The following is a 22,086-nucleotide window of genomic DNA, read 5'->3' as shown; positions in this document are numbered from 1 at the left end:
AAAAATGAAGATGGTGAGTCTCCCCTGGATTTAAAACATATTCACATATTACTCTCAATGAGAAATGTTAACTAACAATGTAGGTCAGTGTTGGCTAACCTTGACACTCCAGCTGTTGTGGAACTATATATCCCAGCATGCCCTGCCACAGTTTTAGCATGCCCTAATAGCAAAACTGTAGCAGTGCATGCTGGGTTATATAGTTCCATAACAGCTGGAGTGTCAAGGTTAGCCAACACTGATGTAGGTGATAATTCTGGGTCAAAAATAATATTACCTAAAAATAATTTCACAATGTATCAAACAACGAAGGAGTTGAAAAAGAATGAATCAATAAATTGATAGCTTTCTATATATCACATTTATAGGAAATGTTCCTCCATATCATTATTTCTAAAGGTTTTCTAACACTTAACATTTATCATAATGCATCAATGTCATCAGTGATTCTGAATCCATCATCATCCCTAATTAGCAACAATACAATTTATTTTCAAAGCCTCAATGTATATGCATCAACATATATTAATTATGTAAACATACCACCAAATAAACAAATGAAACAAATGCTCCTTTACACATCACAGAGTATCTGATAATGGCATCAGCAGTTTAATCAGCATGTTATATGAACCACATCGTATGCGCTGAATATATGAGCACCGAAGGCGGCACATTGGGGTGTGTGGAGGCACAACAAGTGACCTCCATCACTCCGGTGAAAATCAGGATAACTGTACAAGTTACCTAAATAACATTAGCCAGAAGCAATCTGGAGATATGGAAAAACTAGTAGTGCCACTATGATTGCAGAAAAAGATAAAATTACAATAATAGGCAACACAGACAAGTGCACAGACGATGAGAAGCAATGACCCAGGATGATTTAACTAACTGTAACTTAGTAAATACATAGTAAGATGGGCCGAAAACTCAGCTTATGGCAACAACTTTGACAAAACTGACTAACATTGCAGAAAAACAACATAGTGCAAATAAATGCAATAAAACCATGAAAAGAGTTTTGAAGACCCAGCAAAAGGATATCAACGAGAGATGCCTACTGCAGACCAATCCAAAGCAATCCGTGGACTGCTTAGTACTGTACCTTCAACTAAATATCCTCCAGGATACTAGGAGTTGAATACCGTCAGCTGGAGTGAAGATCACAGATGTTGAGCTATTCGTCTAATTATTAGCCTTGTAGGGAAACTCCATCGGTAGGGAATGCCAGTTATTCGAAGGGCTTTTGTAACCGGGTAAAAAGATCTATGGAGGGCTAGCGTAGCAAAGGATTCCGAAGGTCTTGTTGCTCAGAGAATTGATTCTTTGACATGAAAATAATGGAGATGCATTAGAGTGTCTCTAGAGTTGCCCACCAGGGCATTTCGTGCCTTTGGAAGATGATAAATGCGATCCAGTAGAAAGTCAGTGATTGGGGTCGTGGGGAGTAGTTTCATAGAAAGGTCCTGTCATGATTGGTGTCTGCGAGTTACCTGTCTCAGGTGGTGATCGGGTTTCAACGGAGGCCGGCATGACTGGAATCACAGATAATGTAAATAGCTCTATTTACAAGACTTGGGTAGCAGTGAAAACTGCCTTTGATGATAAATGACAGGAACTGGAGGGACCGGACTGGGACCGGCAGGAAGACTTGTTGAATTGAACTGATGAACTAAGAACTTGACTCTGGACTGGAACAACGTGGACTGAACTGATGAACTAAGAACTTGACTCTGGACTGGAACAACGTGGACAATGGCTGAAGGGAAGTCAGGTAATGCTGAGACGAGGGCTAAACAGGGTAATCTGGAATTACTATGACAAAGGCTAGAACTCAGGTGCAGGCTGGATAGGATAATTGGAAATAACAGGTTTCAGGAAGGATTGGGTAGGTTTGGGATTTTGCAGGCTGGACAGGATAATTGGAAATAACAGGTTTCAGGAAGGATTGGGTAGGTTTGGGATTTTGCAGGCTGGACAGGATAATTGGAAATAACAGGTTTCAGGAAGGAATGGGTAGGTTTGGGAATTTGCAGGCTGGACAGGATAATTGGAAATAACAGGTTTCAGGAAGGAATGGGTAGGTTTGGGAATTTTAGGTTCAGGGAGGGAATAGGTAGGTAACAGGGGCAGGAGTTGATCCACAGCAGGAAGCAAGGCAGGGTACACGATGAAGGTTTACAGAGTGCCAGGGACCAACCAGGAGTAGGGCTAACAGCAGAGCACAGGCCAGGTATTGCTGTAACAGGACGTCTGGATGCCAGGTATTACTGTAGCAGGTTTTTGGGATGCACCAGAGGTTGCTGTCAGCAGGCTTACTGGATTGCCAGGTTTGGCTGTAACAGGTTTTCTGGAAGCACCGGGGTTGCTGCCAGCAGATTTACTGGATTGCCAGGTACAGCTGAAAACAGGTTTTCTGGATAGCGCCAGGGATTGCTGTAGCAGGTTTCAGGGATATACTAGAACACAGAAACAGCATGAACCATACACCACGGGAAGACGAGATGTTCAGGCCCAGAATGCTATCAGGAGAGGATATATATACACCATGGGTCTGGCAGCAATTGGTGGATACGGACAGGTGGTCTGGTAGTAGCATTCTGAGTGGTGGAAGGCACAACATGCAGAGGGAGTATTCATCACTGCAGCTCTGAGAATCAGAACCACACCTGCGATTCCAATCAGGGCTAGCAGTGCTCACAGACAGAGGAGAGGCCAGGTGCAATAATCAGAGCAAATCCTCCAGGCAAATTACACACACAGATCCATGGGGAAGCTGACAGGGGTAAGTCCCAAGGCAAAAGGTGACAACTAGACAGGGTCGTGACAGGTCCATTACAAATTCTATTTTAAATTAAATTAAAGATCTGCGTTAGACACTGACACTGGTATGCCATGAAACTTAAGGTGGACAGGCACTGCGGGGTCCGGTTGGACAGAGGTGTGCTGCGGGTCCGGTCCAGTGTTTGATTTCTGCAGATGATGAGGGAGCCGGATCCCCATGCTGGCCGCATCTGCGTTTGGGAACCTCTGCTCTATGCTATAAAAGCAGAAATATAAAAAATATTATTATAGAAGATATTCATATATGGTATATAACAGCTCTTTCTTTAAAAAGTAATTTAAACCTAAATGGTAGTTAAGTCCCTTGGGGACAAGAGTCCCTAACCTGTATATCCATCTACTTTCTGCTTGCAGTAGTTTAAGACCCCGATTGCCACCACGTACAGATGGGGGGATGTGATTGATCATCCTATAGCGTAGGGAAGAGAGAGGATGTGGGGCATTACAAAAATGCCAGGCCACCGGATGATCACATTTGCCAATTAAAACTGCTGCTCTAATGGCAGACCTATGGGCCGTCATGCGTTCTGTAGAAGTACACTCCGTCTTCCCTATATATGAAAACCCACAGGGACATAAAATTTGATAAACAATATATTTAGAGTTACAAGTGAGTCTATGATTAATAGTGTCACAGTGCGCCGGACACCGGGGTGTACTTACCGGGTCCGACGACACTGGACTGACAGGCAGCGGATGGGGAGTCCTCGGCGCCTGCTGACGATGCTTCCGGCTCTCTCCGGCGGCTGTGACAAGTGGCCGCGGCTCTCCTAGGAGTGTGCACGCTGACCTGTGTTTAATTTAAAGGGGCAGGCGCGCCAAATATGAAGTCACGTTTGGCGCGGGATTTCATCTCCTCCCTATAAGAGGGAGTCTCTGGCAGCACACAGGTGCCAGAGCAGAAGCTCCATTACCTTATTCCATTTTTCCTGTGTTACTTGGCTTCTGACCCCTGACCTTGGCTTTTGTTCATGACTCCGATTCCATCTGCTCCCTTGGTACTGCTTTTGATATCTGGTTCTGACCTTGGCTATCCTCCATGACCTGCATACATCTGCTCCTTGGTACTGTCTTGCTCGTTTGTTTCCGACCCGGCCTGTCGACTATACTTGTATCTTCTCAGCTCCATCCAAAGTATACCAGCACCTGTTTAAGGGAACCTATTCTGAGGGCCGCAACCTGTGTGGGGGCTGCAGCCAAGTCCATACCTTCTTGCAAGGGTCCCTGGTGAATACCGCCAGCACATTAGACTCTGCGCCTGAGAAATAGGTCACGCCAATCCCTAAATACGGGTTGCATCTACTATCCACCTGAGAGTTGTGACAAATAGAAAATGTTTTACTGGAGTGAGGATGACAGAATGTGTCACCTGGGATCATAAAACTACAAGTAGTGCATGAACATCTGATACAACCTTTTTTACCTGTAAGAAAATTACCCTTCTCCTAATCTTTAAATTTGGTAATATCTGTTTTGTTTTAATAATCCTTTAAATTACGGCCACATTTATAGCTGGCCATCGATTTGAGATTCTGCAATCCAATGTCAGGAGTTAGAGAATGGAGCCTTCAAACGGACTCATCAGGTTAACCCAGAAAGTTCTGTGTAAATGGTAAAAGAGTGTTGTTGGTATGCTGCTCCTACGCGTATCAGCCCGTCTGGGTCTTCGTCAGGGAGAATGTAGTGGCCATGTTGGTTGTGGGCATGTAAGCCCTTCTTGTGTGACGTGAATTGTGGATGTGTCTTGAAATAAATCTCCATACTCATGCTGCTAGGAAGATAGGTGACAGGGCATAACCTACAGTATCTAATACATATTCATATGACATAGGAGTAGCCTCGTTTTGGATAAAACAAAAATTATATGAGAATAAGAAATAGAGAATAGAAGAATTGCGGCACACACAAACGGGGTGAAAATACACTGATGTAACTATCAGACACTCGTAATCAGAACAAAAACTTTCCCAGCAAAAAATAAATAAAATTACTTCAGTTTAATACAAAAAGAATAGTTAGACAGAGAGTACCTCTGGAGAGATAGACCTTCTAAAAGGTTTACAGGCCTGGTCTCTTCACAGGGTAAATGTAACAGTACTGTTGCAAAGCATTGGATGTGAATTAAACTAGTCCTGATATACAGAATTCATAGCATATAAAGCAAAAACCATAAAACTTACACAGCTAAACTGAAAAGTATCCCTTCTTTGGTCATATGAGCAAACCCATGGCACACTGCACAATTACCATGTGGTGAAATCATTTTCAATGGTTTATTTTTTGACGTGTCAGTGTGTATACATAGCAGATGAATACATTTCCAACATGCATAACCAATGCAATGCTGCTAACTTAAAATATAATTACATCTGAAAATGGAATGGTTTGTAGCTGAAGAATAAAATATATTCAGTCACAGTGGAGCTTTGTATAAATGTAAAATGTAAACCCAAAGCATATGCAAATATTTATTTCCCAGCCATATGTAGCACAAATGAATATGAGCTTGGCGGTGTGGCATATCTAAATATATCTTTGTTCAAAAGTTGTAATGGACAGTCCTAAAAGTTACTAATAGAACATTGTGGGTGTGGTATGATATTTTAACATTCGCAATTTTCGACATGAGAATGTCAACATGGTCATAATGACGACATGCTTAACATGTCAACATTCATGTTGACACTTACAAAATGTCGACATGATGGAATGTTGACATTGTCCCTAGTGGCCCAGCAGTAATTTCCGCTGCGGCAGCTCCAACTGTGTTTTTCGAGTCCTGGCAGTCATGTGACTATCACTTCTGGCACAGATATCTGAGGGAGTGGAGTTCCTCTGAGTATTGTACCCCCCTCCGTAAACCCTACGCATAATCCTCCCCTTAGTGCCTAACCCTAACCGCCTTCCTCCCGTAGCCTAACCCTAACCTCCCCCTAGTACAGTGATTTTCAACCTTTTCAAATCAAGCCACACTACACAACATTTTAAAATTGCCAAGGCACACTAACCGGCTATGCGGTGTGCATGACCAATGAAAAAACAGAAACATTGGCTCCCACATAAAAATATACACACATATTGGCCTCCACAGGAATAAAACACTACATTGGCCTCCACAGGAATAAAATACACTACATTGGCCTCCTCAGGAATAAAACATACTACATTGGCCCCCTCAGGAATAAAGCACACTACATTGACCTCCACGGGAATAAAGCACACTACATTGGCCTCCTCAGGAATAAAACACACTACATTGGCCTCCACAGGAATAAAATACACTACATTGGCCTCCTCAGGAATAAAACATACTACATTGGCCTCCTCAGGAATAAAACACACTACATTGGCCTCCACAGGAATAAAATACACTACATTGGCCTTCTCAGGAATAAAACACACTACAGTACAAATGCGCTGAGTTCACCACCGCGGCACACTTGACAACCGCTTGCTGCACACTAGTGTGCCAAGGCACAGTGGTTGAAAAGCGCTGGCTTAGTACTTAACCCTAACCTTCCCGTCTCGTAGCCTAACCCTAATCTCCCCCTAGTACTTAACCCTAACCTTCCCGTCCCGTAGCCTATCCCTAACCTCCCCTAGTACGTAACCCTAACCTTCCTGTCCTGTAGCCTATCCCTAACCTCCCCCTAATACGTAACCCTAACCTTCCCCTCCCGTAGCCTATCCCTAACCTACCCCTAGTACGTAACCCTAACCTTCCCCTCCCGTAGCCTATCCCTAACCTACCCTAATACGTAACCCTAACCTTCCCGTCCCATCAGGGGTGTATCTATAATGGGTGCAGGGTGTGCGGGGCACAAGGACCCCTGGATCCAAGGTATTACTTACCTCTTCGGAGTCCCACGTCGGCGCGGGGGTCCGGCGCTGTAAAACTACTGGAAAATGGCCACCGCGGCCATTTTCCCGGTGACCTGCGCATACTCTATAGACTCTGGGCGCACTCTAGTGCCCAGAGTCTATAACTCCGGCACTTGCCGCGCACAGCTCAGTGTGCTGCCGGCCACCGGACAGAGAGTCAGAGACTGCACACGGGCCCCCTCCTCTCTAGAAACGCCCCTCCATCCCGTAGCCTATCACTAACCTCCCCCTAGCACGTAACCCTAACCTTCCCGTCCTGTAGCCTAACCCTAACCTCTCCATAGTACGTAACCCTAACCTTCCCCACCCGTAGCCTATTCCAAACTTCCCCCTAGTACGTAACCCTAATCTTTCCGTTACGCAGCCTAACCCTAATATCGACATTTTGAGGATGTCAGAATTTCTCGAGTCAATGCCTTCCTAAATAGATGGTTGAAAATACTGTCTGGGGCTGATTCAGAGATGCACGCTATTGCAGCCACAACTGCGTCTTTTGCCGCAGTGCGACTATGTCTTTATGCTAATGCCACAGCCGATGTTATTCATACTGAAACACTCATTGGCTGCGGCAGGACTGCCGACAGCTCTGCCGGGTCCAGGTACAGGGAGGGGGAGTGGGCAACTGGTGAGGTGTGGCAAGACCCCCTCCTTCTGAAAAAAATAATGAATTACTATGTTCGCGGCCGCGTGCACCGCATAGGGAGCGCAGGGGGTGGGGGTGCAATCGCTCCCCCCTTCCGCATACAATGCAGGGAGAGCGGTCTGACTGCTGCTGCAGAAGCTTCTCTCCCTAGCCCGGCACACAGTGTGATAGCAGCGTGTGGGCTGGGGAGAGAGGCTGCTGCAGCAGTCAGTCCTCTCTTCCTGTTGCCCGAACTTGACGGCAACAGCGGAGATTGGGATGGGATGGGGTGGATGGCAGGCTGCAGGACCCAGGCCCCCGCCGGGACCCTTCAACAGTACGGGGTAAATAGTACCCGCTCCCCCCTCTCAGCACCCCTGGGCTGTGGCACTAATCCGCCATTGTGCATGTTAAGACGCATTAGTCACATCATCGAACACTGCACCAGCCCTATAGATTGGCAGATTATCCATGCATCTTAAGACAAAGGGGTGAATGTATGAAGCAGTGAAAAGAGTGGAGAAATGTGCCAGTGGAGAAGTTACCCATGGCAACCAATCAACTTTGAGGTTGCATTTATCATGTATATTCTGTAAAATAATAGGTAGGAGCTGATTGGTTGCCATGGGCAACTTCTCCACTGGCACACTTCTCCACACTTTTTACTGCTTCATACATCTACCCCACAGTTACTGACCGCAACATGCCCGCTCTGGCTATCCACCCCCTTGTTAAATACCTCCCAACATTACCCTCTCCAGGAGGGACACAAAGCTCTGGTCCTGGACTTCCCTGGAATTTTATGATTGGTGGCGGCTCCAGATGTGGGGCTGCAGTATAGTCCAATATTCAAATAGGGGAGTCACACCAACTGCCAGTGAGTCCCAGCCAGTGATGTTTGGCAGTGTGTGAAATGACAGTTGGTGAGGCGCCCCTATTTGAATTTTGAACTGTGCTGCAACCCCACCTCTTACCAGGGAAGTCCAGGACCAGAGCATTGTGTCTCTCCTGGAGAGGGTCATGTTGGGAGGTATGCTGTTACCACCCAGAAACACCCACTGAAATTGCCTCTCTCTGCATCCAAATTTGTTCTGTGGCTCCCGATGGTAACATTGGAACGCATGTGCAATGCGATTCAAATGCAAGTGCAATCTGAAAACATTGGCACTTGCATGCGGCATCAACACTGTGTGCATCTCTGCGGTCTGCAGTGGTAATTAGCCTTTTGCATTTGGTTATCAGTACATACCTGAAATACAGCTTCTGCATAATTTTATGAAGAACAGGCTTGATAAATATGACCCTTAATTTTCCCTGTATTGTTCTGTCTTTCGTATCGCCAACAAAGATTTAATTATTCCATGTAGCAAATTTAATTGTATTCAAATTTGAAGAAGACGCGTATCAAGTACAGTATGTGCAGCTACAATGGCTGTGTGCCCGCTATTCACACTCCGAGCACCAGGTGTCGCTGCACAACTAATGAGAAGGCAGAGAGAGGTCAATGTTACAATTGGCTGCAAGGCTTCCGTGTCGGAAGAGGAGAACATGACCTGGGGGAGTCCTGCCTGTATATCTCTCACTGTATGTACCGGCCGGCGTGCTTTATGTATGACATCTGTAACGGGCGCAGGCACCAAGTGCACGTTTGTCTTTCTGCATAAAGTTTTTCAGCGGTTATCGGCAGGAAGAAGATCGTACTGCTACTGTCACATAGGTTCTAATGCTGACATGGCGATCTCTAGCCCAGGCTGGACCCTTGTACTGTGTGTACTGTACGGGAGATGGTACTGTGTCATTTCTGCTGTTGCTAAGCACATAGCTGGCTTGTGGGTGGCATAATGATGACGTAAGGCACAATAATAAACACTGTCACTTAGAGCTGCACTAACACCGGGAAAAATACATTCAGCATCCCAAATTCTCATTTACCTGGTCTCTACATAGCAGTATATAGCACCTCTGGCTATCTTGCGTTATACAAAGTTAACATGAATACAGTATAGAGAGTAGTTACAGTATAATGAAGCAGCACAGGACAAGATGGCATATAAGATAAAATATAGAGAGAGCTACATTTTTGCAGTTGGCATCTGCCTATTGAACCAATAATACACGTTTTGTAACTCAAACAGATCTGTGATAATGAGTTTATTGAAATGAAGGAATCTTACAGCAGATGACCACTTTTGGCCTATGTCTATAGCTGCATACACACACAACGATTTTTTGAACGATTATCGTTAAACGATATCGTTTAATGATAATCATTTGAAAAAATCGTTTACTTTCTGAGTCAAACGATGAACGATTATCGTTCATGCGCGTTCACGTTTGTAGTTCAGTCAGACTAGTCAACTGAACGATTTTCATTAAGGGAATATGCAAAAATCATTTGTAGATCAAAAAAATCATTCATTACACTTTAAAAAATCTGAAAGATAATCTGACAGAAAATCGTTTCAAAAATCGTTGGTAACAAAATCGTTGTGTGTGTATGCAGCTTATGGTAGCGGTTCCCAAACTCAGGGGGAGATGTAAGTGCCCCTTTATCGCTTCCTGCTTCGCCTCTTTGCCGTGGCGAAGCAGGAAGCACTAACGATGAGATGTATTAATATCTCATCGGACGGAGCAGGGGAGTGATAACTCCCCCCTCCAATGATCCCTGCCTGAGTACACAGCGCATGTGCTGTATATCAGTCCCGGCCGGCTCCACTGAGCATGTGCGGGATCTCGCAAGTATCGCAAGATCCCGCGTGCAGCCCTGGAGCCGGCAGCCCCCACAACAGAGACAGCGCTGTCATTTACTGCCCATCCCCCCAATCATACATCGGGGAGAAGCTGTATCAGCGCACATAACGTGCGCTAATGGCGCTTAATACATCTCCCCCTCAGTCCTCATGGCGTCCTTATAGTCCAGGATTACACCGATAGACTCTGGGCACTAGAGTGTGTCCCGCCTATAACAAATGCGCAGGTCATCGTGGAAAATGAGCGCGGCAGCCATTCTTCCTGTACTGCGCATACACAAAACGTCGGGAAAATGGCTGCGATGGCCATTTTCCAGACGTTTTTACAGCGCTGAAACCGGCATTGACGTGGGACTCCAGAGAGGTAAGTATAATATGGATGCAAGGTGTGCGGTACGGGCCCCTACTGTACCCAGGGGCCCTTGTGCACCGCACACCCTGCACCCATTATAAATACACCCCTGCACCCGCAGTTGCACACAGGCAGCAGTCACGAAAACTGTGGTGTCGTCCTCATTTTCTAGAAGTGGCGAGGCCAGGGTTTTCTGATGCAGATTTCCTGACCCCAGCTGAGCAGTGACGGCGGTTATTCTGAGTAAGCTTAGGCTTACTCAGGTGGCTGAATGCTGCGACCGATGGTTGCGATGGTGATCCGATGCTGCATCTTCTGATGCAGCACAAGGATCTATGATTCTGTCAGGGGGCGTCTTTTGTCCTCAGGTGCTTCCTGCAGCATTACAATATTTTATCATTGTTGCTGTGTCTAAAGATGCAGCAGTGTTGAGAATAGCATCCAACTCTGAATCAGGCCCATAGCTGTCTCAGTATCGTGCACACAATTCATAATACTTTTCACAGCCTAACAAATGTGATCAGAAAAACACAGGAGAAAGACACTGTGAAAATGAACTTAGGGCCTGATTCAGAGCCGCTCGTAAGCGGCCGCTCGTTCGCTCCGAGCAATGTTTGCCCAACTGCGCATGCATACGGATCGTAATACGCATGCGCGAACCAGTCAGTGCGGCCGAAAAATCGTTTGTTCGCTAAATAGCGAATGCCTGCTATTTTGAGTGACAGAATGAGGCGTATGTGGGTTGTAACAGGGGAAGGTGCTTGAAAACGGGGAGTGGAGATCCGAACGCAGGCGTGCTTAAAGGTCAAAACGGGCGTTTTAAGGGTGTGCATAATTAATACAGCAGTGTCATTGACCACGTCACTGGGTTATTTTATAGCCAAAACTGCTCGCAAGATTGTGGTAGCAAAAACCAACCACAAGAATAGCAAGCAGTTCATACGCTTCATAGTTCATATCGATGTACTCGATAAATCTAATAAATAGCGGACATAACGTAGGATGCGAGCGGCCAGGGGGCGTATTTTTTCAAAAAACGACCGCAAGTTTTGTTCGCTCGTTCAGACATAGAGGCGTGAACAGACCGCAAAGAGCGAACGGTTCATTTGAATAGCCACCTCTATTTTCTGGACGAACGACCGCAAATAGCGTCCGGCTCTGAATCAGGCCCTTAGGCCCTGATTCAGAGCCGGACGCTCTGACAGAGCCGTCCCTGCTCCTTTTTGGAGCGGCCTCCTGGCCACTCGCATAGCTGTGGGTGACCACCCACAGCTATAGCGAGCGGCCAAAATGATGGTCGCGATGGTCAAGACCATCGCGACCATTGGGCTTGCGACGAGACCCTGCGGTAGGGTCTCGCTGCCGCAAGCCCAGGAGTGCTTTTGGCTCTATCAGAGCCAAAAGCACTCCCACTGACATCACTAGTGATGTCAGTGGGGCCGGACCCAGACGGTAGGCCTTCCCATGGGAACGCCTCCGTCTGGGCAGGCACGTCCAACTAAAGGGGGCGTGCTGTCAATCACCATCGACAGCACGCCCCCTTTGGTGCGAGACCCTTAACGACGGCTTGGCTGTCGTTAATCCGGTCTCGCGCATGCGCACGATGGAGCCGCCTCTTGGGCACCATCGACCTGCTTGCGAGCGCTCGCGAGCGGGTCAGAATTAGGCCCTTAGTACAGTTCTTGGCCTGGATGCATCTTTTTGGTAGGCTTTGATACTGCCCATGAGTCAAAAAGTTTTTGAAGAGGTTGCTGTGGCCACAGTGAGACTAATTTTCCTCTCTCACTTCTCCACAAATCCTGGTGCTGGCTCTCAGGGCCTGATTCAGACCTGCTCGCGAGCGTGATGCGCTCGCAAGCGGGTCGATGGTGGCCCAGTGCGCATGCTCGAGACCCGGATAGCGACGGGCAAACCGTTGCTCCGGGTCTCGTACCAAAGGGGGCGTGCTGTCGATGTTGAGTGACAGCACGCCCCCTTTGGTGGGCGGGCCGTGGCTGCCCAGACGGAGGCGTTCACATGGGAACGCCTACCGTCTGGGGACGGCCCCACTGACATCACAAGTGATGTCAGTGGGAGTGCTTTTGGCTCTGTTTGAGCCGAAAGCACTCTTGGGCTTGCGGCAACGAGACCCTACCACAAGGGTCTCGTCGCAAGCCCGATGGTCACGATGGTCTTGACCATCGCGACCATCATCATGGCCGCTCGCTATAGCTGTGGGCAAAACCAGAGGGCCGGCCCTGATTCAGAGCGAGCGCTCTGTCAGAGCATCCGGCTCTGAATCAGGCCCTCAATTCAAACCTCTCAACTGCACCTTCAAAGCCCTCACCAGCTCCTATTTATCATACTTCACTGATCTCATCATTAGATATATTTCTCTATTAGATACTGCGATCTGCCGCACTGTGCCTCCCTCTTCCCTGATAACCACTTTACATTCCTGCCACCAAGATTTTTCCCTTGCTATTCCCCAATTATGGAATTCCCTGTCTTCCGTACCCTTCAGTTTTTCATGCATGCTCTTAAAACCCAACTCTTGACTATAGACTCTTTTTAGCTCTTTCTATCACGTTTTAGCTATCATTTCTCTATTGCATCCTAGAAAATAAAGACAGAGGGGGTCATTCAGACCCGCTCGCGAGCGCAGGACGCTCGCAAGCGGGTCGATGTTGCCCCACTGCGCATGCGCACGACGGAGATAGCTCCGTCGTGCGCATGCGAGCGACCCGGCTAGCGACGGGCTCTCCATCGCTCTGGGTCTCACACCAAAGGGGGCGTGCTGTCGATGTTGATTGACAGCACGCCCCCTTTGGTGGGCGTGCCGGGGGCGTGGCTGCCAGAATGAGGCGTTCCCGTGGGAACGCCTACCGTCTGAAGCCGGCCCCACTGACATCACTAGTGATGTCAGTGGGAGTGATTCTGGCTCTGATAGAGCCAAAATCACTCCAGGGCTTGCGGCAGCGAGACCCTACCGCAGGGTCTCCGTCGCAAGCCCGATGGTCGCGATATTTTGACCATCACGACCATCATCATGGACGCTCGTATATGCTGTGGGTGGTAACCCACAGCTATGCGAGCGTCCATAAGGCTGCTCCATTTTCATGTAGGAGGGCTCTGATTCAGAGCGAGCGCTCTGGTCAGAGCGTCCGGCTCTGAATCAGGCCCAGAATCTGATTGATTGCTCTATGGGCAACACGTCCACTTGTCTGTTTTAAAAGCATTAGTTAATCTACCCATAAAATCTGCTGTTAATGTAATCTTATTTTACAGATAACAAATCAGATTTTATTTTGTCAATATTTATTTAACATAAAGAAACCATTATGAAGAAACCAAGTGTGAAGGAGTTATCAGATGTTCTGTAGCACTGTCAAGCTTGATGCCAGTAAAGGAGAGAAACCCTTTAAAGTGGTCCTTGTTATCTTATATTATGGATGTTGCCAAGGAGTACCTAGTGTCAGCATGGTGGATAACCACTGCTCTGTATGTAAGCCCAGTAACTGGCATCAGTACGTTGAAGGAAAGATTTTCATTAGACCTCTAAAATTGTTTTCGATCTATTTTATATTTTATTACCACCTAAATTGCAGGTCTTTAGAAGATTTTAGCTTCATTTTACACTAATTCATCTTCATGATTCATTTTTCCTTGTTATGTTTGTTTACGTTATTAGATTATAATCTGAATCCAAATCATTGAAGTAGTCAGTGGCAGTCCCTATTCCTATCACTAGCGATGTCGTCGTCATCACCTTCTGAGCCTTCGGGTAGTAAGAGCGATGCACCTAAAGAGAAGGATTACCGGACACCTGGATTCAGAGGGGTGAAGACAACCAGTTTGTTCCGAGCCGTCAATCCTGAGCTCTTTATCAAACCTGTAAGTAATAACCTAAAGTATTATATGATCTGCAGTTATCTGTTCTAGACTAGATGTATAATAGCACCATACGGTATGCAGTCGGGAAGCCGGCGGACCTAATCCCGACAGCCGGCTTCCCGACTGCTTAATCCCGGCGAGGGTTAAATGACAGGCATCTAAATCTAGACGCCTGTCATTTTACCGGCGCCCGGCATCCCGATCGAAGGGATGCCTGGCGCGGACAGCCGCGGGGGGGAGCGTTATGTTTAGGGCTCCCGGAGGGGACTTAGGTTTAGGCACCCCCCCGGGAGGTTAGGGTTAGGCTAGGGGGAGGTAGGGTTAGGGTTAGGCACCCCCGGGGGGGGCTTATGGTTAGGCCCCCCCCCCGGGGGATTTAGGTTTAGGCGCCGGGGAAGGGGTGGTTAGGATTAGGCACTGGGGGGAAGGTTAGGCACCCCTAAGGGAGTGTTAGGGTTAGGGGAGGGAATTATGTTAGTCTATACTTACCTTAGGGACGATCAGGATTTTCATCCATGTCGGGCAGGCGCTGTCGGGATTCCCCGGCGGTAAAACATACCGATTTTCACCATACAAATAACACTGACTCTAGAGCGGCCACTTTTAGATTCTCTTTTGCTATATGTATCATTTAGTTGAAATTCCCATTTTGTTTAGCAGGACTGATTCCCATTTTGTTTAGCAGGACAAGTAAAGCTGCATACACACACAACGATTGAGTTAATGAACGATTTTACTAAACTATTTTCTACCTTGAAAAAATGAACTAAAATCGTTTACTAAAGTTGTTCATTTACTATGTTCATTAAAATGTAATGAACAATTTTTATGAACTACAAACGATTTTTGCATATTAACTTAATGAAAATCGTTGAGTTGACAAGTCTGACTGAACTACAAACTACAAACGTGAACGCGCATGAACAATAATCGTTCATCGTTTGACTCAGAAAGTGAACGATTTTTTCAAACGATTATCGTTAAACGATATCGTTTAACGATAATCGTTCAAAAAATCGTTGTGTGTGTATGCACCTAATCAGATCATTTTTATTTTGTCTTGTTTTGCAGAATAAACCAGTCATGGCATTTGGACTTTTGTCAATTACTATCTGTGTTGCCTATATTGCTTATTTACACGCAACCGAGGAAAATAAAAAAGACTTATATGAAGCAATTGACAGTGAAGGAAACAGATACACAAGAAGAAAAACCTCTAAATGGGATTGAGTTGTAAAGATTACCCCTCTGGCTATTGAATGAACCCTGGGCAAGTGATTACATAAGAAATAAGTGAATATAAACACGTTGCATATTACAGAGCTATTACAGGATAGTCAAGTCTTTTTTGGATGGTGCTATACATGTGGTTCAATATCCAGTTGAAAAAAAACACTTTAATTAAAAAGAACCCAGCTTGCAATTCAGTAATACATACCTGATGTTAATAAATGTATTACCTTCTGTAAATAATATCTGCATCAATAGTGAGTTCTTATCAGATCAGGGAACTATTCATACTGAGGGGTTAATGATATTGGGCAGGACTTGGTAGTGATTGTTAGCCATATGTTGAGCAAATGCAGCAAGTAGTATTTCAGAGTCTGTTATCCCAATGTCTGGAAAGGTATCTATAGAATTATAGCAGCTAGGAAGGGGTCTCGCTAATGATAAATTACCCTTGAGCAGGAGTGTAATTACAGCCATGGCTGCTCGGGATGGGGGATGTGTGCCCATCCGCTCTGAAGCCTTACCCTTCCGAGTCTGTCTGCTTTATGCTTCACTATGATAATTCTTAATTAAAATAGCGATATTATTAGCATTTATTTATAAGGCACCACTCATTTCCACAGCGCCGTACAGAACAAAAATACAAAACCAGGTAAACTGAGTAACAGGATAACAAATATACATAATAGCAAATATGAGCATTGTAAAGAAACACATTAAATAAATACAAATACAACCAAATAGTTACAAATATGGGAATAATACTGACATATAACAAATGTGATACATATCAAGTGGCAGTGATAGTGGACGTATGGGAAGGGAAGAATCATTAGGAGAGAGGACTCTCCCAACGAGATCTTACATTCTAAAAGGTATTATGCAATCACATAAATATATTCAATGCAGTCCATGAAGCCCATTGAACTACCTTTTTGTAGTATACAAGGAAACTGGAGCAAACAACACAAGGAAATTCAAGCTCTATGGAGATTGCTCCCTGGTTGTAACTGAATCTAGTGATGTAGGGCAGCAATCCTGTGCCAACCAATGTACCACCGTATCACAATATATAACACTTGTAAGTGTTAATTTATTTTCCTTGAATTAATAGAATAATTTGTATAACACGCCACACCCATTATATAGTTAGTTGGAACGTTAGATCATAGATTTCAGTTATAAGCGCTTCATCTATATTCACTTATATTTAAGTGCAGAGAGAAAAGACATATGTAGTCTAAAAATAATAATTAAGATGATACCTATTTTTAGATATGGGGCACACCCTGATAATCAGGTAGGAGTACATTGTAAGGCAGATTGAAAACTATAGGGTGGTTGAGCAGCCTAAGAGCTGCAATGTTATATAACGTCTTTGTATAAAGTTGTGTTTAATTCCTAAACAGACACACCGTTCCCTCAGACATTTCATCCTTACCCGCTGACTGCAGCCTGAATACTTCAGAAATCAGTTCTGTGCACAAGCCAATAGGCTGGGTCTGCTTCTGAAATGTAATTATATACATTTTACACCCCCTTGTGGTGTTTTCATGTATAGATACATGGCTTTTAGAACTGAAATGATAATTGCAATAGTTATATGAACATTTTGCTGTTCTTTGCTGTCTTAGATGTGCTTCTACATTGACATGATTTATTGAAGTTAGGAGTTAGATGCTCAAGTTATTGGTTTCTCTGCAGGTAACTTAGGGCTCTATTTAACCATGGTCCTAATTGCCAGCAACATAATAACTTAGTACATCATTTTGGCACTTTCTCAGTGCGTCTTCAAATCTGGTTCCCCTTTTCTTTACTTTATTCTGTAAATACATTAAACTTGTCTAGGTGGACAGCACCATTTTTCCCATAATTATGTAAAGGTACTACAGGTTGAGTCTCCCATATCCAAATATTCCGAAATACGGAATATTTTCAGCATGACTGAGATAATGAAACCTTTGATTTTTGATGGTTTAATGTACATAAACTTTGTCTAAGGCACAAATTATTAAAAAGATTGTATAAAATAACCTTCAGGCTGTGTGTATAAGGTGTATATGAAAAATAAATGAATTTCATGTATGTACACAAACCTTTTTTGATGCACAAAATTATAAAAAATATTGTCTAAAATGACCTGCAGGCTGTGTGTATAAGGTGTATATAACACATAAATGCATTCTGTGTGTATATTTGGGTCACATTTCCAAGACATTTCATTATAATATTCAATTATTCCAAAATACGGAATATTCCAATATCCAAAATACCCCTGGTCCCAAGCATTTTGGATATGGGAGACTCAACCTGTATACTGTAATTCATTAATAGTATACACTGTGATACATAATTGAGATGATAATATGGTGTTTACCACCTCTTTTAACCGGTTTGCATGGGTCTTGAGTACCGGTGGGGATGGTTGGATTTCCCTGAGAAAATCATATTGTTACAGCATACCAAATCCCTAGCATTAATCCCAACTGTGCATGATAATAACTCTCTGGGTTTCATGTGTACCAAAGCCTGGACATTTACTCTGATCACAGGGCCTGATTCCGCAAGGATCGCAACTGCAAAACCGCATGCACCCGGCCGATTGTTGCATTCTGCGCATGCATATGCATCGCAGTGTGCGAAATAGCAATAGCAATCAGAACTGCAAATGCAGAGGCTATGCAGACCCAGAGCAAAGTGATTGACAGGAAGTGACGTTTGTGGGTGGTGACGGGGAGGCGGGCGAACGCTGGCGTGCCGGTGCGTTTCATCGCCGATGCAGGGGCGTACATAAATTATCCACTGCGTGACCATAAGCACTGATAGCGTGCGTGGCTGTTAGCAATTTCTGAGTACCTAAGATAAATAAAAGGAAAACCTATGTACATGTGCAATACACCTATTTCAGGCAGCCCAGACCGAACCAAGGGTCACAAATCCTCAAAGTAATTATGTTTTCAATAAAAGGTGTTGTTCCTTACATATGAATATAATTTTCATGTAACCCATTTTTGTGCGCCATCAGATCTTACCTTTAATTGAAAACATAATTTCTGAGTAAGGTCAGGGCTTGTGCAAGTGTGTATATGGGTCCGATGTTACCGATTGTTTCACTATGTTCCCCTAGTATATGGATGTGAGTAAGGAGAAGTGGCCGTCCTTATGTCAGAATGTGATTGCAATGTGAATGCAAACAGTTAAATAGCACCACTGATATTAGCAACTGCACTGCGTGCGTATAAGCAGAATTGCGATCCTTAGTAAATCAGGCCCACAGTTACTTGTGTGGGCTCCAGCCACTGGGATTTATGATATCCTAGTTGTATTTGATGAGTAGTGAGGTAATCACTTATATTTGGAGAGTAGTAAAATATATCCGTTTATTTAGTAAACAATGATATCACATAACTAAATGTTGTTCTGTGCTGTCTGCTAACTAAAATCCCTGGGTAGTTATAAAATAAGAAAGACATTAGACATCACGTGCTGTAACCATGCAAAACCTTGAGCTGTCTATTGATTTCTAATTTGATTTCTAATTTTCTCATAATTAATCGAGAGTATAATATAGGCATGTATGATAAATATTAAATAGATACTATAGATCTTCGTTTTTTTAATTAAAGCTCTTAAAATGTTTATTAAAATGCTTAAGCAAATCAATATTAAGCAGTGCTATAGCATGGGTTTTTCTGTTCCTGGAGCTCTATAATGAATCTCAGCTGTGATGTATACAGAATGAAAAGAGTTTTGTTCCAGCAGAATCCTATTTATCATTACCCTATTAATATGCTTTTTTGCTTTTCTTATAATGGCTGTATCCAAGCAAATAGCGTTACTACGGAAACAAGGTTGTCAGTGGATAAGCACTTTGTTATTTTATGGTTCATAAGAGGTGTACTAGGGACATCAAGCAGAAACAAGTGTTTTTTCATTCATGTCCAAATAAAGATTGAGGGACACGATGAATCTGATGTGGGTACTTTGTATTTCTGTGGACCTTCTCTTGGCTTCTCCTGGAACTGTACTATATCTTACATAGGAGTGAAAGCATTGAGTGGAGCAACAATGGAAAAGACCATTACCATATCTAGAACATGCATCTGAAAGAGTATGAATGGTAAGGCTAATCTGTGGCTCTATTATGTGTATTATACAACAGCCACTGTTCTCCTGTCCCAATACTGAAGTATAGGAACGTAATGATATTGTCACGACCAGGGTCTCTCGGCATGGTAGTCGAAGGGTAATACCTGTGAGGACGCTATGGCGAATGGCGTCTGGCAGTGGCGGTGGTGCTTGGCGAAGAGCATTGGCTGTGCGTGGTTCTGTGGGGGCATACTGTCACTCTGGTCTGGTTGGGCTTGGTGGTGCTTCCGTTCCGTTCTGGCATGGGCGCCGCCATCTTGCCTCCGGACATGTGACCTAGTTGCCCTATCCTGGTGTGTCACATGCTCCTCTCTGTCCAGTCACGGCTGAGCACTGGGGATTTAAGGGAGTTCAGAGCTCCCTTGCATTGCCAGTGCAACGTGTTTCTCTGCGAGAGCTGAGAGAGAGTGTTCCTGTGCTTAAACCTGTCTATTGGATTCATTGCCTCAGCCTGCTTTTCCTAACCTGCTCCAAACCCTGCTGGATTCCCCTACCTCCTCCATATACCTTTCTACCTGCCTGAGTACCTGTACCTGCTGTTTCCCTGCACCTTATTTCATTTCATTCCCAGCTGGACTTCACTACCTCTGTCTGCATCAGCTACAGCTCACCAAATCTGCATTCACTTACAGCTCATCAAGCCTGCATTCTGTTTTAGCTCACCATACCTATACTGGACTGTTCTGCCTGTCACTACCTGGACATTTGTTCATTAACCCTCACAACAGTTATCAAGTGCACTTTAGTGCTATACTTGGACTTTTGTTTGCCACTCCCATGTCTTCTCAGTCCCTTATTAAAAACCCCACTTTTTAATTTAAGTCTGCTCCTGTGTCTGCTTCTATCACCACCCCGGGTCCACAACAAATTCAGAACAGATATTTCTTACATTTATTGATGGAAAAGACCACACTTATAATAACACAGTGGTGCATAAGATAGACAGGTATTGGAGAGATACAGGGGTAGAATCATTTATAAGAAATACAATAATACTGGGTAAAAAAGATAAGAAATCTGGATTAGATCTACAGTCAGGTGCATAAATATTGGGACATTGACAGAATTTTCATATTTTGGCCTCTATTCACCACCACAATGGCTTTGAAATTAAACAAACAAGATGTGCTTTAACTGCAGACTTTCAGATTTAATTTGAGGGTATTTACATCCAAATCATGTGAATGGTGTAGGAATTACAACGGTTTCTATATGTGCCTCCCACTTTTTAAGGGGCCAAAATTAATGGGACTATCAACTCAAAAGCTATTTCATGGACAGGTTTGGGCTATTCCCTCGTTATTTCATTATCAATTAAGCAGGTAAAAGGTCTGGAGTTAATTCTAGGTGTGACAATGCATTTGGAATCAGTTGCTGTCGACTCTCAATATGAGATCCAAAGAGCTGTCACTATCAGTGAAGCAAGCCATCATTAGACTGAAAAATCAAAACAAACCCATCAGAGAGATAGCAAAAACATTAGGTGTGGCCAAATCAACTGTTTGGAACATTCTTAAAAAGAAAGAACGCATCGGAGAGCTCAGCAACACCAAAAGACCCTGAAGACCACGGAAAACAACTGTGGTGGATGACAGAAGAATCATATCCCTGGTGAAGAAAAACCCCTTCACAACAGTTGGGCAAATCAAGAACACTCTCCAGGAGGTAGATGTATATGTGTCAAAGTCAACAATCAAGAGAAGACTTCACAAGAGTGAATATAGAGGGTTCACCACAAGATGTAAACCATTGGTGAGCCTCAAAAACAGGAAGACCAGATTAGAGTTTGCCAAACAACATCTAAAAAAAGCCATTACAGTTCTGGAACAACATCCTATGGACAGATGAGACAAAGATCAATTTGTACCAGAGTGATGGGAAGAGAAGAGTATGGAGAAGGAAAGGAACTGCTCATGTTCCAAAACATACCACCTCATCAGTGAAGCATGGTGGTGGTAGTGTCATGGCGTGGGCATGTATGGCTGCCAATGGAACTGGTTCCCTTGTATTTATTGATGATGTGACTGCTGACAAAAGCAGCAGAATGAATTCTGAAGTGTTTCGGGCAATATTATATGCTCATATTCAGTCAAATGCTTCAGAACTCATTGGACGGCGCTTCACACTGCAGATGGACAATGACCCGAAGCATACTGCAAACACAACCAAAGAGTTTTTTAAGGCTAAAAAGTGGAATGTTATGCAATGGCCAAGTCAATCCCCTGACCTGAATCCGATTGAGCATGCATTTCACTTGATGAAGACAAAACTGAAGGGAAAATGCCCCAAGAACAAGCAGGAACTGAAGACATTTGCAGTAGAGGCCTGGCAGAGCATCACCAGGGATGAAACCCAGCGTCTGGTGATGTCTATGCGTTCCA

The 22,086-nt window shown here is 44.5% G+C and overlaps 1 protein-coding gene across 4 annotated transcripts; it reads left to right on the top strand.

Annotated features, from left to right (window-relative positions):
* The first annotated feature begins 2,760 nt into the window (after nt 1-2,760).
* SMIM8 (small integral membrane protein 8) lies at nt 2,761-20,506 on the top strand. 4 transcript variants are annotated; one of them, XM_088471962.1, is made up of 3 exons: nt 2,761-2,788; nt 14,124-14,326; nt 15,398-20,506. In XM_088471962.1, exons 2-3 carry the CDS (start codon nt 14,186-14,188, stop codon nt 15,554-15,556), a joined length of 300 nt encoding a protein of 99 aa, XP_088328088.1. In that variant the 5' UTR covers nt 2,761-2,788; nt 14,124-14,185; the 3' UTR covers nt 15,557-20,506. The 4 variants fall into 4 exon arrangements, with proteins under 4 accessions (XP_088328088.1, XP_088328097.1, XP_088328075.1 ...); XM_088471971.1 differs by lacking the exon at nt 2,761-2,788 and adding an exon at nt 8,547-8,564; XM_088471949.1 differs by lacking the exon at nt 2,761-2,788 and adding an exon at nt 8,829-8,935.
* The last annotated feature ends 1,580 nt before the right edge of the window (nt 20,507-22,086 follow it).

The sequence above is a fragment of the Taudactylus pleione genome, unplaced genomic scaffold (assembly GCF_031769625.1).
Source record: "Taudactylus pleione unplaced genomic scaffold, aTauple2 ptg000015l, whole genome shotgun sequence".
In the NCBI taxonomy this organism is placed as follows: domain Eukaryota; kingdom Metazoa; phylum Chordata; class Amphibia; order Anura; family Myobatrachidae; genus Taudactylus; species Taudactylus pleione.
The sequence above is the reverse complement of the archived record's forward strand: the minus strand, read 5'-3'. Positions and strand labels throughout refer to the sequence as shown.